This window comes from Melopsittacus undulatus, chromosome 6 (genome assembly GCF_012275295.1).
Source record: "Melopsittacus undulatus isolate bMelUnd1 chromosome 6, bMelUnd1.mat.Z, whole genome shotgun sequence".
NCBI lineage: Eukaryota > Metazoa > Chordata > Aves > Psittaciformes > Psittaculidae > Melopsittacus > Melopsittacus undulatus.
This window is the reverse complement of record NC_047532.1, coordinates 5,119,582-5,135,660: the sequence shown is the minus strand read 5'-3', so window position 1 is coordinate 5,135,660 and position 16,079 is coordinate 5,119,582. Positions and strand designations below refer to the sequence as shown.

At 47.9% G+C, this 16,079-nt stretch overlaps 1 protein-coding gene across 1 annotated transcript; it reads right to left on the bottom strand.

Moving 5' to 3' along the window:
* Nucleotides 1-248: 248 nt before the first annotated feature.
* On the bottom strand, nucleotides 249-4,211 carry LOC117436245 (uracil phosphoribosyltransferase homolog). The gene is given in 6 exon segments (XM_034063499.1): nucleotides 249-316; nucleotides 319-345; nucleotides 377-475; nucleotides 1,248-1,409; nucleotides 2,140-2,236; nucleotides 4,158-4,211. Coding segments are annotated over 6 exon segments (507 nt in total).
* Between the last annotated feature and the right edge of the window lie 11,868 nt (nucleotides 4,212-16,079).

The window sequence follows — 16,079 nt, the reverse complement described above, 5'->3', positions numbered from 1 at the left end:
AAGAATAAACAAGACAAAGCAGAGACTGCAGCAATTTATACAACCCTAGCATTAACGCTTGACTTTGTAATGATGGAGTGCTTTGTTACTGTACCTGATTCTGTGTTCAGGCTGGAGCTGTCCAGAACCAACCTAAGGCCTTTGGTCAAAAAGGTTTTTAAACATACCCTCATTCAACTCCACAATAATAAAGCATAGGAAGAAACTCTTGCAATGTCCTAGAGTCACATTTGGTTATTCCAAGTGGGTCAGTCTGCTCTAACATACGTCTGTCCAGAGTGTTTTGGTAGAACAGGATGAACATCTGTCCTTAAAAAGGAAATTCCTGGATGATAAATTTGGCACCTTTCAAGAGAGGGTGGAAGCCCCAGCTCACCACGAGGTGTGGAGAACAGGCTGAGCAGGATAATGACGCTTGGTTGTACGCCATGTTCTACAAGAGCTTTGACAGCTTCAATGACGGTATTTGCAGTACCTGAAAGGGGAAACAATGATCTGTTTAGTATCTCCCCTCTCCCCTTGTTGGAGAACTTGTCCTCAGCCACCCGAGGACATCTGTGCTCACATTGGGGTGGCACTGAATGACAACACCTTCCTTTCCCACTGCAGAACTGCTGCCTCTGCATGTATTAACTGGAGAAGACTTTGGTATCCTGACAAAGGAACTTCATCCCTACTCTGCAACAGCTCTGCTGGGTCTGAGCACTGAAGTCTGTGGATTTGATTAAAGCCCTGAGGCAAGAAAGCTCATCTAAAATAGTAAAATAGCAATTAAGAGCTCCATGTGTGCAACCAGAATTAAATCTTACCCTGGAAAAGTTACTTCATCCTGACAAACTCCTCACCACACTTACCAGATTATGGGTTTTTTGGGTAGTATTAACTGTATTTAATTCTAAAGTAATTTACTTCTAGGATTTTAATACTAATCCAAAAATGTCTGTTAATAGCATGAGAAAAATATGGTTTGAGTCTTTTCTCATGGCACCTATTAAAAAGTTAAATTGATACCAAGCCTTAATGCTGCAGCCGCTCTCACAGACACAGGCGTGCCCGGGTGATCAGCTCCACATTCGTGCTGGTGCAGGCTGGCTAACACGGACTCTGGCACAGCCTGACCAGTTCCCTGCTATGGCACCTAAACCAAGGAAAAAACCTAATCAAAGCCCCTTAAATTTGGCAGTTTTCCTTTCAATTCCGTGTCCTCCCTGTCCGGATGAGTGGAACTGCACGAGACAGACACTCACTGAGTATCGGGTACATGAGCAGAACCTTTCTCCTGTAGATGTCCGGTGGGAACTTGGCGTAGTACACTTTGGCTCTCTGCGTCTCCTCATCGCTCTGGATCAGGATCTTCCCAATGCGGATGGACCTGCAGCAGTCTCGTAATCCTTGTTCCATCGCCTCTCCTGAGAGGAGCAGCACCAAAAACCAACAACAAATTGTTACGTGCTAGGAAAGGGCACAATTGCACGAGGCTACAATTGAGCAGACCCTGCAGTGCCGTACTGCTCAAAACAGAGATTCTCCCCCTCCCATTCCAGGTGTCAGAACCACTGGAAGCTCTTTTCCTTTTCTCCCTGTCTGGGCAGAGGCAGGCTCTGCTCAGTGTCGCTCTGCTCCTGGGTGTCAGTGTTCACACACACCAGCACTGAGCTCTCAAAGGTGAGAGCTGGAAACGTCAGAACAAATGTGGGGTTTGAAGAATGTCTTTGAGCTCTGCCCAGAGACGCCCCCGTGCAGGAAGCAGTACAGGAAGCTGTGGGGCCACTTACATCCCAGACACAAAGGACTCTGTGGCATTGGGCAAAATGACCCCAAGCATGGTTCATTTGGAGCCCTGTCCCTGAGCTGCAGTGGTTGGAGCACACAGGCACTTGGCCTGGCCTCTCACAGTGAACAGCTGATAGAGAAGAGGCCAGATGAGATCTGTGGCAGCAGCTGTTTGTCTGCTAAGAAGTTAATGACAGACACTGCTTGATGCTCTGGGATCAAGGATACCTAAGAGAGAGGAACTGCTGGTGGGTTTGGGTAGACCTGTGCTGTAGAGAAGTGCTGTTGCGTGGTTTTGAAAGGCAGTTGCTTACAGGCTTCCAAAACATTTAATTCGTGCTCATTGAGCAACCAGAAGCTGCCTACCACTTCTCATTATGCTGACTCCACAGTTTCCCTTTTCACATCTGACTCCTTCGTACTTGTGTCCTGTTGAAGTGCTCACAAACAGGCACAAGCCTGCCTGCAGAAGAGATGGTAGGGATATCACATTTTGCAATAAAGAGGGCCCTACAAAAGACTCAGTTGAAGGCTGAGCCCATCTGGGGATGGGAGTGAAAGCATGGCCTTTACTGGAGCAAGTGTGGTGTGTCTCTGTCATGCTGACAGCAATGCCAAGCACAATAATGTAGGTAAGAGGCTTCACTAATAAATCATTTCAGGAAGCCCCTGTAACATTATTAAAAGTAGGCTTTGTTGAGTTAACCAGACACTTTCCTGAATGTCACAGTTTCAAGGAGCAGCGCTGGTAGAATAAACCTTCAGTTAATGAGACATCTGATCTTGTCTCTCACGATATTTTGATTGAGGAAGAGGAACCGATGTAAGTCAATATGACAAGTATTAATTGGACTGAAAACGAACTGACAGGTCTCCAAGTGTAATTGTAAGCAGAGGCATCACAGAACGAGGCACAGCTCCTTTCCTATGGGTTCTTGACCCTATGCCGCTCAGTGTGTGAGCAGTGACCTACAACAGAATGTAAAATCGTTACTGGTGATCTGCAGGTGCACAGAAGTTAAGGGCAGGTCGCTGATACCAAACCTGAGCTGAATCACTTAATGAGCTGAGCTTAAGTAAACAACATGTTTTTCAATGCCAGCAGATGTGAAGTCGTTAGCCTATGAATAGAGCCGCAGCTGGACTACAGGGTGGGTGACAAAGTCATAGAAAACACTGATTCAGAAGAGGAATAATCAGCTGAACATGAGCTCCTAATGAGATGCTCTGCGAAGAGGAGCGGATGCTTCTGTGCAACCAAAAAGGGAGACACAGACAAGGGAGATTTTATTACCTAGGTTGTGGGCTCCAGGAAGACTTCTCTGAGGGCTGGAAAGCACACCTTGGTTAGAAAACACCCAAGGAACACAGCTTATGAAGACATTAAAGGCCAAGGGGCATTTTAAATGCAGTATCTAGGAGGGCAGATGGCAGATTTGACATTACAGGGTTCTTCAGCTGGCAAAGTGCTGTTTGGTAGCTGGACATCCAAATGGGCTGCTGTGTATTTTTAGCAGTGGTGAAAGTTGTCCACTGCAACGGTCCCCTACGACTTGCCGGCTGGCAGAGCGCCTGTCGGTGCAGAGTCACTGCAAACACTTAATGAGATTGGGTTTTTCCAATGGAAACACTGTAGTTTGAACAAGGATTAATTCAGAGGAATTCAGCCTCCGTATGAGGCTGGAATCGGGAGCAGGTTATTGGAACAGCTCCTGCTAGGTTCCTTCTGAATAAATACAGAATCCCTGTGACTGCAGGCAGGCGAAGGGAGGAGATGGAGCAGCTGCACACTGCCTCAGCCGTGATTCGTGTGTGCTCCCAGTTAGGTGTAAAGGACATTTGGAGTCACCTCTCCTCCCTTTCCAGGTTTAGGCCATATCCGTAAGGGGCTGCAGCTTTCCAACACTTTTTTTTCCTGTGTAACATTATCAGGGTGAGCCATAGCCACCCTGAGCAGCACAAGCCGCAGGGCAATCAGCATGTGCAAAAACACAGCTACCAAAACCTGCCTCTCACACTTCTGTTGCCTTGCCTTTTGCTTTCACTCTGTACTGCAAGAGCAGTATTAGTCACTGGGAAACTGAAATGTGTTACAAAGTGAGAATACAAGTCAGCCTTGGCATTTTGAAAGAGCTGTGTATTCACTGGGGTTTAGGTTTTGTTTAGGAGAAGTAGGGACTCTGGGCAGGCAAGGACCCTGGAGAGCCAAGGACTCTTTTATCTTTTCACTGATGTGTATTCAGAAAACAGAATGGAATATTTTGTGTCCAAGTCCATAAGAGAAAAAGAGAGAAAGTGGGAAAAACAGGATGGGCTCGGAGGGAAGAGATCTTTCAAAGACATTTTCTTATTCAGCGTACATACCCTTTTATTTACACCCAGACCATGGTTTTGATGGTCACTCGCCAATCCTCATCTTCAGGCGTGATTTCTAACATCTGATATGCAGCTTGCGCCTGTGTCAGTGACTCTGGGTCCTGCTGCCTGGTTAATCACAGGGCTGGCAGGGGGGACCCGCAGTGGGTGTCTGCCTCTTCTTCTCTGCAGCTGTTTCAACAGCAAATGCTAATTCCTCTCCCAATGTTTTGCTCTTTCTGGGAATTTAAAAATAACTCGCCTAATGAAGCAGTGCTGAGCAGCTCATATGTCCAGACAGATAGGAGCGAAATGCTTCGCTTCAGAAAGCAAAGCCGCTCGTGGTGGCAGTGCCTTTGAACAAGTCCCCCAAGGCCCTTTTCCTAATAATCTCAGGACTGGCTGAAATTAATGCAGGAAGAGATTCAGAGGAAGGGGGAGAATCACGTCAAAGGGCCTGGGACTTGGGAAGACGTTTCTGGGTGAGCTGTAATCAGTCCCATCCTATGACATCCCTTTAGCGCTGCCATTTAATTACTCCATTGCGGGCAGGGGTTGATGTGTGTGTCACATAGCACAGACATCCGGAACATGAAAGAAAAATGTGGTGCTTACTGAATGCTTTACTAAGATCAGTGAAGCTCCTTGCCCCTTGTTAGTGCAATGGGAAGCTGAGCACGGAGTGACAGAACTGCCTGTCCAAGAGCAGCCGCCAAAGCACAAGCAGAGACACAGCTGTGGCACTTTTCAGTTTCTCCCTCAAAACCTCCTTGTTTTGTTCCTCAGCTTTGGTTTTCTGTCCTCTGTACCTGTAGATCACCGTCCCCATTGAAGTTTGGCCTGCAATGAGCACATCTGCCTCCATAGGACAGGACACATGAGAACAGCAAAGGGTGAATGCCCTTGTATTTTCAAGAGTAGCTGTAAGAGTGATTACAAAAACAAGCTGGGCATGACATGCTGGGAAGCAAAAGCGTTATGGAAAGGCAGGCATGGGGTCTAGGGGGATACTGGGCTTACTGTGGGCCAAGACTGGAGGCAGAAACCCTTCCCCTGCCCACTTCTAGCCTTCATAGCCTCTTGGATTGATTTGCAACGTTATTGTTCTCTTCTTCTTTAAGATTAAATCATTCATGATGCAAGTCCTTGAGGTTTCAGGTGTACTTCTGTGGGTGCCATAACACTTATCCTCGAGTAAATGTTACCCTTTCTAGTGTGTCGGTGATGAAATCCTTTTTCTCTACAGCCAGATGGATGATTATTGCCTTCTTCAAATCAATTCTCATTTTTCTTTAATTGCTTCTGATGCCCTTGGCACTGTTGAGCGACAAGGTCTGCACTAGGAGGCTACCAGGGTAACCCAGCAATCTCCTCACCTGCATAAGAGGAGGTTATTGATCCTAGAAGGTTGGTGGTTTTATTTGGGGCAGCAAGGTTGAGGAAAGAAGAGTTTGCCAGGCAGAGGCTCATGCTCGTACCTGTGTTAACCCTATAGGTCTGTTTCATGCAGCATGTCTGTATGTTTTTCCTGAGCTGAAATGCCAGCTCTAGGGTGCAATTCATCATTCCCTTGAATCTTGCATCAGAAAGGCTGCACTCTAAAAGGATGGAATGAAGCCAAACCTGAAGGATCATGTGTTACTTCGGGTCTGTCCTTGTGTCAGGAGGACTTCCACCACTGGGATGCAACTGCTAAAAACCAGGAGCTTCTTTGCACAGAATAATGAATTTCATCCTCCTCCTCCCTCCTTCCACCAGGAATGTGGTGTGTGCCATGTCCAGAGCAATGCAGGCAGCAGCACTTTTCCTTTTTCAAGCTGAAATCTTCGCCCAGTTTGTAACCGCAGCCCTAAAGTTACACTGGTGATCACTCCGTACTCCAGGATGCAGCTCAGGCATGAGCCTCCATCAGCCTGTTTCCTCCAAGTTAGCAGAACTTTACAGATATGGCAATAATGGAGAGATTTCTATCTTCCTGTGCTCAAATCCTAACCCTAACTTCAAACAGCCTTGACCAAAGCTGTGAAATGACTGTGTCACTTGCACCACGAGCTCCTTGAGCTTCTTGGGCCTTTCAGATTCAGTAATAGAACTTACTCTTCAGCTCTTGGTTTCAGTGATCCTGGTATCATAGTCCCAACAGAAACTGGAAGCTTCCCACACTCAAGGAGATAAGCTCTCCATCAGTCTACCCCCAAAACACCCTGAGCTTGTTAAGCCTGTTCATAGGAAGGATCTATGACAGTGCAACCCCTCCCCATTACATCAGGGCACATTGTGGAGGGGTCAAGCCAAGCACCCACCTTCTAACAGAGCCAGGGTGAAATCCAGCGTGTGCCTCAAGGCTGAGCTCACCCTGTAGCCAGGGAACAGACCATGTCCTCGAGGGACTCATGTCAACGCTGAATCTCTTACACGGGCATCTCACTGAACACCACAGAAAGAAAGATCTTGAATAGTCTCCACAGCCAATGTCAGCGTTTTGCAGTGTTATCCGATGGAACAGGAAGGAAGGATATAAATTCCTTTAAGATAATGCTCATGGTGTTAAACAATGTGATTAAGCAGGCTGCCTAATTCTCCTCCTTGGTATCAAACTGTCCTGTTTATCCCTGGTTTCCCCCTCACTGCCCTGTCCTGGGCACACTGCTGCAGCATGGGGCTGACTCCAAACCTCCACCACTTTAGCAGCTGCCTGCTCTAAAAACGTGCCCTTATCTCTCAGTCTGCAGTTTATGTGCAGTCTTTTTATTTCCCTTCATGTAATCATCAGACGTTTCTGCGTTTCATCATGATAAATACCAGACTGTTGAATCTCTGGGGCTGCCAAGAATTGCATCCCAGCATAGCACAAATAGAGCTGCTATTTTGTTTAATTCCTTCCTTTAGTTTAGCATTTATTCTTGCTATTGTTGTCCTCAGAAGGATAAATAGGGCTGCATCTTGCTAGCATACATTACATGAAATAATAAATAACATGATGGGCTGAAGGATATGAGGACTAAACATACTATATTGAGATAGTCAAGCACAGGATGTGATAATGTGCTATTCATTATACAGGTGCACCAGTGCTCGCTACAGGATAAAATTAGATTGACTCATCTGTAGGTCATGTACCTTATATGGCTCAGAACTGGCAGAGATTTTCTGCTGTCTGTACTGGTAGTGCATTGAAACAGGAGCATGTCAATCATAGCCCTGCACTCCAAATCAAGGTTTCCATGATCACACTGTACTACGCAGTATAAGGCATAAAGGATCCTGGTCATCACAGCTTTGGTACCACATTTGAAGACATCTTTTCATTTATACTTTTTAAATGCCACAGGTTTCTCTTTCCCTTCCTCTCAAAGAAGAAGATAGATGTGCAACATGCAAAAAGATAAGAAGCACATGGTGTTTGATAGACAGCTTGCTATGTCAAGCATTACCCAGGTTATTTGCTCTAGATCATCATCTGAAGGCACATTCAGTGATGCTGAGTGACTCTTTGAAGTGGTGATACTTCAATAGGCAGAACCAACTCCCACCAACAATGGCTGTTTGCTGCTGCAGTAAGTCATGCTGCATTTCAGACAGCAGGACAGGCTGAGCCCTCACTGTGGCTCTGGGTTTCCTATTTCCCTTGATGCCTGCATCCCCTCTGCCAGCTTGAAACCACCATTCTTGAGACACTTCTGCCACAGAACCTAGCTATATAATGCCGTGTGCTCCAGAAAACACAACCCTTAAATACTTTTCTCTTTGCAGGTGGATTTGCTGTCTGAAGCTGCCTTTATTTATACACCACTATGGTTATTTCCATTAAAAGGCTGGATCAAGCAGTCTGGAAGACCTCTGAATCCATTGTGATGGTAAAGAAAAAAAGGTGCAGTATAGACAAGAGGAGATGGAAGCGTCTTTTATGCTTTATGCAGGAAACAAAGAGATGCAAGATGGGAACTCACTTCCATGGGAACTCACTTGTAATTGTTTAAGCCCTTCTGTCCCCCAGACAGAGAGATCAATAAGAGCCTGCGATGTCATTTTGGCTGCCTGGGTTATCTCCCTGGGTGGCTTGTCTGCAGGAAAGGCTATTGAATGGGAACCCTATGGGTATAACTGCTGGTCAGTGTCTCTGTGGATGACAATTGCTTCTCCTTCTGCATTTTAAGATGGCTCAATATATAAACTCGCTGCAGGGCAGGAGCAAAGACAAAGCACCAACAAAGAGCTGGATTTAAGCTCTTCTTCCAAACAGTCGTGGTTCCCTCAAGAACATCATTACATTCCGAACAAGCAGAAGCTCCCTCATTCCCATCAGTTTTAATGAGGTTAGTTCTTACCCAGTGTCTGATCTCCCATTCTTGAGCCATTTCCAAGTGTGATGTTCAGCCACTGCACTGAATGTTGCTGCAGCTAATTGTGGTCACTGCAGCTAACGGTGGGCTGACCACCAAGCCCTGTCATCCCATCCCAGCAGGACCAGAGCACACCATCATCAGTTGTGTGAGGCAGCACATGAAGCCAGGTCAGGCTGTGCTCTCCATCTCACGTACCTACACACAGCCAGAGCCATCTTCTCTGGCCACAAGCAGCAGCTGCAAGTAACATACATTTTCTTTGCTTGTCTGTTGGCTGCTGCCAGCAAAAAGACATTGCTGTTGGTATATGAGGATTCCATATGGCACAAAAACCCTCTCCATGTCCTTAAACACAGAGGTGGCTGCAGAGCAGATTAGAGGGGCTTAGGAGAGCAGTGTTACAGCATCACTGCCACCAGTCCCCTCATGCAGCACCCAGTGGGACGCCTCTAGAGCAGGAGTGAGACGAGATAAAGTGGAAAAGACATTTTAAGGGATGCTGCAGAATTAAAGTCTTTTACCTGGCTTGGATCAGCCAGGTTTTCATTGGTGATGAGGCAGTGACAGGCAGCTGGAGATGAAGGTTGAAAGAGAGGAGGGCAAATGGTTGGCTCAGGACAGTTTCTGAGGTTTGGGGTCAGTCAGCAGAGAGATCACTTTTTCGGACACAGAGCATGGCTTTCACCATGAGGCATCTGGGCTCTTTATCATCCCCACAGGTCAGCTCCCCAGCACAGTAAGTTCACCAATGCCAGCACAAAGCACTTGGCTGCTGTTTGCACTGGCATGTTCCCAAGCTCAGCAAAACAGAGAGATAAGCAGTGCAGCCAACAAACTCTATGACCCACACAGAAGCTCGCCACTTCATAACTGCTACAGCATGCTTAATACAAACCTGCTGTTGTGTTAAGCCCTATATTGGGTTCCAAAAAGGACTGTGGTGGGTTCACCTTGCCTGGACACCAGGTGCCCATCAGGCTGCTCTGTCACTTCTCAGCAGAATGGGGTAGGGAGGGAAATAAGATGGAAAGAAACCATGTATGTTGAGATAGAGGCAGTTTCATAAAGCACAAAAGGAGGCCATGCACAGAAGCAAAGGAAAACAAGAGTTGTTCCCTGCTTCCCATCAGCACACAATGTCCAGCCACTTGCCAGGGAGCAGGGCTTCAATATGCACAGCAATTGCTCCAGAAGACAAACATAATGCCCCTTCTCCTCCTTTCTCTTAGCTTTATTGCTGAGCAGACATCATACAGTATGGAATAGCCCTTTGGCCAGTTTGGGTCCTGGCTTTGTCCCTCCCAAGATCTTGCCACCAGGCTCCTGGTGAGGGGCAATGCTGGAGAACCAGCCTTGATGCTGTGGAGCACTGCTCACAGTGTGTTGTGACCACTGATGTGTTATCAACACCTTTCCAGCTACCAGCACACAGACCAGCACAATGAAGGGGAGAATTAACTCCATCTCAGCCAGACCCAGTGCGTCTCTGTTGTTCCTGTTCTCTTGGAAGAAATCAGGAAGGTGCTTTGCAGCCACAGAAGGCCAGGCAGAAGAAGGGGAGTGCTTGAGAAGTGTTTAGATGGTAAGAAAGTGGTGAGAATTGAGGAGGAATTAAGTGAAATGGGAAAAATGGAACTTTCGTATCTCAAAAGAGAATGAAACCATCAAAGAATATGAAGAAGCTGTCCATTCCAGCTGCTGCTTTACACCCAGGACCTGGCAACACCCCGATATAACAACTCTTACTGTTTCAGGAGAGGTGATGGGGGAACCATCTTCCTCACATTGCTGGGATAAACAACTTCCTCACATTGCTGGGATTTAGGCTCGTTCCTTAATTTCCTCCAACACTTCTAAGTCTCAGCTCCTCCTCTGCCATTTGCATGTGTTTATCTCTTCCAAATACTTATAGACAGCAACCACATCTCCCCCCCCGCATGATGTAGCTTTAACTAGGGACAGTAAAATGACAAAGAACCTGTGCAAACAAAAAGGCAAAGAGATGACAGGGGTGTTTTGCTCCCCTCAGCACTACAGCGCAGTGACTGCTGTAATTCACAGTGGTATCACTGCTGTGTATTTAAATCATACACGCTTTGCAGGCAGCAGGAAAATAAACATCCTAAGGAGGGATTCAGATCCATGTATCTTCTGAGCATGAGCTGGCTTGTGAGCCTCAGAGCATCTGAAGACATCAGCAGAGTAAGGAGATGCAGGAGTGAAGGCTCAGTCCCGCAGCAAGGTGGGGACCATACAGCAGCATCACTCCTCCCTCTGTCCCAGTATCAGGGTGGACAAAGTGCTCCGGTGGCAGCAAATGCTACAGGGACACAAAGAACCAGGCACTTGTTTGCATTCAGCTCATTGGAGCTTGTAGGTGTCTTTGGAATCCTTTTGTTGTGGGGTTGTGATGTTCTTGTTAATTCGATGTAATCTATCACAGAGTTCTGAGGTGACAGAAGTGGCCAGGAGACAGGCGGGCAATGCAGTGGCAGAAGCTCTATTCCCTTCCAAAATCACCTTAAAACCCCCAAATGACTGGAGAAAAGGCCCCATTATTTGGTGACCATTTATATTTCAAGGTCTCTGTCTCCAGTGAAGGAGGGGATGTCTGCATCCTTCCTTCCTCATAATTAATGACCTGGAGACTCATTTTTAAGGTGCCCCTTTCCATTGATCTGCAATTCCACTTCAGAGGCTATAACTGATCATACTCGATTTTCATCAACTCAGATTTGGTCATGAATGCTACTTTCAGCTATAGGAATCGAGTTAACTGCCTCTTGCCTTCTTCCTATTTATATTTTAACTGCATTATGTGGGAATAACGTGGCATCTTCATTCAGAATTAGTCATTTACTTTATGTAGAAATCTGCAGCACGTAGTAATCTCAGCCATATTCAGCCAAGCAGGTAAGCACATACTGAGGTCTACAATTAAAATCCTTAATTAAATCCTTAAATTAAGCACACACTTAAATGCTTTGCTAAAGAGGGATATAATCTCCAACATGCTGAAGATAAAGTATGTGTTGAAGTGTTTTACTGAACCAGTGCTTTTTGCTGCCACACAAATCTATTTGTGAAGGTGTAATCACACAAAACCCCCCAGCAGTTTGATGGGGGAAGCCTGGGAGTATTCATCAGCATAAACCACCCATCATCCCTTCTGACAGCTCTTACCTGGGGTTTGATGAGGTGTAAAACAAACCCCATTTGGATGTGGGGTTGCCAGGCCAGTGGGTCACCATTGGCTGTGCTGGGACTATGGCAGCACAAGCAGGAGGCTTCAGAGCTCATCTGTGGCTTGGGTAAAGGACAGTCCCAGCGTGGGTGTCTGTTGGGCTCGGTGGGCTTACATCCGAGATTCAGGGCTTGCATCCAAGCCTTGGGGCAGGTCTGGGCTCCGTGTTGACTTAGGAAGATGGAAAGACCTCCTCTGCTCCACCAAGCACCGGAGCTGGCATGCTACAGTGAGTAGGCATATTTATGGAGCAGGACAAGAGACAGGCTTGGAGATGGTGCTAGGGCTGCATCCTGGGCCTGAGGGAAGGGTTCTGAATGAGACAAGCCAAAGACTTTAACTGCTGCATCTGCAAAGGCTCATGGGGTGAAGGAGATAGTTGATTCTGGTATGAAATGGCAGGGATGTCAGCTAGCTGCTGTTAAAGCTGAGCTTTAATAAGCTCCAGGTGGGCTATCTAGTTGGTAATGGGGGCCAGGATGAGACCTGATGCCCTGAGTGCACCTGAGCCTCCTCCTCCCCACCAGAAGATCTGCCAATAGCTCCAGTGCCAGTAGCCAATTCCCACCTTGGATGGTGTAAAGCCACCCGTGTAGGGCATACGGCATTGGTGGCAGTGGGGCTGTGGATCTGTGGAGGGGAAGTGGGAGCATCGGCACACACAGCACTGTTTGCATTGCGTGCTGCTGCTTCGAGTGCTGCAAAGCCTGCAGACACCACACTGCAACAGGGCTCCTCATTGAGGGCTCCCAGGAAGCATCATTCCCAGGTTTGAAGCACATCCAAGAGGAGCACTTACAAACACACAAAGCAATCGCCAGGTTTCTGTATCCACTCTCTTGCCGGAAGAGAGGAAAATGCATCCACGATGTAAACTCATCACCTGACACCCTCTAGAGGCCTCCTGCCTGCAAACGCTTCAGTGTGAGCTCAGTTCAGGGGAATATTCCCACCTTGTCCTGTCTCGTTCCAGGTGATGGGCCCAGGAGGGCCGGGAGCACGCAGGGTGGTGGCTGCGCTGATCCGGTCCTTTGGTGAGACAGACACCAGTCCATAGGCACAGGCTTGGGAAGAGGAAGATCCGAGTCCTTGTGATGCGACGTTACCAACTCAGGGAAGGGTCAGCAGAGAGGGCCCATCCGGCCCATTTCCCTTTGGATACATCATGCAACCCAACCAAGGTGGCAGCACAGGATGACCTCAAATGTTCGACAGAGCTCAGGCTGCAGCACTGCTCTCTGATGTCTGCTCTGACTGGATCTACACCATCCCTACATGCTACATAAGGTGAGCCCTTGGGATGCAGCCCTGCTCCTGGCTGGCCCTTCTGACCCTTTCTGAGTGGTTGTTGCTGAGCCCACTGGGTGGTTAAGCAAAGCTCAGGTGCTGTTGGATTACTTTTCCCATCACTGCTTTGCTCTCCCTGCAGGTTCTCTGGTTTTAGCATACTGCACATCTTCCCCCAGTGTGCTCTGCAGCAAGAGACTGATGACATTAAAGCAAAACCCAAGCAAAATGTACAGTAAAAGCTCAGCTTCCGCATGTATTTCGATCCATGCCATTCACCACTGTGGGACAGGGAGACCTGAATGAGACCCTCATGGGCTTGTGCACCCTTAGCCGAGGCAGGTACTCCAACAGCTGGAAAATGGCACAGCTGTGGTTCCTCCAAATGAGCGTAACCACATCTAATGCACCCTCATAGTCCCAAATCCATGCAAACAGAACCCAAACAATATGTGTCTCCTCTCAGCACATGCCCTGGATAATAACACATTAAACCACACTGACCCTGCCCCTTCAAAATGAAAGAGCCTCTGAGCTTTGGCAGGATAAAAAGGAAAAAACCCACCGGATTCATTGGAGAACTGATCAGCTTCTCCCATTCCATGCTCTGATCAGGTAAGAAACCACCACAGTCCAACCTGGTTCAACTAAGCCAGGCTGTCTCCTCTCCCTGGATGAAACCCCAGACACTGGGTTATAGCAGGCCAAAGGGAGCTGAGCACTGCGGTGGCCTGTATGGGATCAGCAGCAGGATCCTGTGGGAGCCCCTCACAGCAGGAGCCCTGTGCTGCTCTGGGACACTTGTGCCCAAGCCCACAGGATTTAACTAAGGCATGTTTGAAGGGGGTGATAAAGACAGACAGACCACCAGGTTATCCATCAACTGAAGCGGCTTGATGCCATTGCTCAGACCACTCCGGAAATCTGGGATGCCTTGTGGGAATTCTCACCTGGATGTGGATGAGCTTCAGGAGCATGCCCTGCTTAAACACATGGGTTTGCTGGGACCAGCTGGGGACGTGGACAGGCCTGCAGTGATTTCCTGCATCCCACTTCCCAGGTGTTGAGATAACCGAGTTCTCTGTGGGAAGCAGCACCAGGAGGGTGGGTTTCTCACACCAGCTGCTGGGGTGGTGAGCGTGGGTATTAAGGTGGCTTTGAGTCAAGGTACAGCAGAGTAGCCTTTAGGCAGAGGTAACCTCATAGCAGGAAATGCTATGGGAGACAGATTCCAAGTCTAACTCTTGCCAGGATATGTGTGTGTGTGTGCTTGGTGTTACCTCCTGACCTCCTCACTACTGCTCCTTCTGTTAACCAGGCAAAGCATCTACACAGGTTGAGAAGCCACTGTGCAGACCCCTTCTCCTAAGCCATCCTGTAGCATCTGCTGCAGAATTCCATTGCTGCTGCAGGTGCTGGCAGTGAGACTGCAGCTGGAACCACTGAGGAAAGGCTGGTTTTACCCAGGGCAGGTTTGTCCGCAGCCTGAGGCAGGAGCTCCCAGTGCTATTAAATCACATCCTCATTAAAACCTGTCTCTGCTTTCACTCACCTGGAAAAGCCGCTGGGCCATCCACGTAGATGGATGCTGGTTCATCCAGAACTTACAAGTGCTTTAATTACATGTGCATCTAATATAAATGTGTTAGATAAACACAAAGACACTTTAACAGAGCCCTTTCTGTAGCATTACTCAGGTATACAAATGCTTAATTAAATGTGTTTTATTTGGGTAAAGATGGGGGTTTTATGCAACTAACAGGTGCCTTATTTTATAGGGTAGTTTTCCCTGTATTTTGATTTTTAAATGTGGGAATTTATCCCTTTGAACAAGCACAAACCTCTGCCTTTAAAATGCTACAAAGATAAAGACTGTGCAATTCAAGTGGAGGGCAATTTAGCTCTAATTTACCCTTCCCAGCTGTTTATCTTCAGTTTTAGTACTTTACTTTGCCAAGGCGATGATGGCATCTCTGTGCTGGTCCCTTCCATCAATGCTTGCCTGGGATCACCAGCTCTGATTACCAAAACAAAGTAAATGCCCAGATTAAAAGCACAGGGGCACTGGAAGATCATCATTAACCTGTGCAAGATGGTTGGGGCTTTGCCAGGGGGGAATGCCTTGTGTGGCTCAAGACACTGTTGTCCTATGGCAAGAGGCCCTATTACAAAGTCTATCCCAAGACTTCCAGCTAAAACTTGCACTGAGGAGCTGCAGCTGTGTCCAGTCTACAGGTTGTGGGTCTGATTCCATGTTGGAGGGCAGGCTGGATGGATTGGGTGAGCATGGGCTTGACTTGGTCCCTCTACACTTTTACTTACCAGTAAGCAGCACCAGGTCGGGTTTGGTCCATCTCAAAGCTGAGCTGCAGACAGGCTTCCCTGCTCCAGTGCTTGCCCCACTCGCTGCTTCAGGCTCCCATCATTGGGATCTGCATGGATGGGGCTTGGAGCAATGTGCTCTAGTAGAAGGTGTCCCTGCCCGTGGCAGGGGGCTGGGACTGGGTGAGCTTTAAGGTCCCTTCAACCCAAACCAGTCTTGGGAAGCCCTCAGACTGAATTAATGCCCCCCTCCCATTGCTCCTATCAACATGAGAGCTAACAACAGGAATGGGAATTAAAACCCCACCATTTGCTAGAGCATTTTCACAAGAAACCAAAGAGGAAGACGGCAGCGCTCATAACCATGGGGCATCCCACTGCACCCACCTGCTCCTGCCCAGGAAAAGGCCAGTCCAGGGGGTGCTTCCAGCACTGGGAATGGGATGGGACCGTGGGCTGGGAAGAGGCTCAGGTCTTAGCAGGCTGCACTGCCCATTTCCATGCCCTTGGAAGACAAACCCGTCATTCCTTCTGTGTCAACTTGGTGACATTCCCATTGATGTTTATAATTGACATTCCTCAATTATAAATAGCCACACTTCCTTACAGCAGACGGGAGCCAAGTGCTTTCCACACCTCTTCCCATGCCTCCGTCTCTCATCTGCTTCAAGCTAAGGTGCATCAGCCTGATGGTGCCATGGGGCCGGGATCAGGAGCGTGCGTGGAGGGGACCGGTCCTCACCTCTTCACAG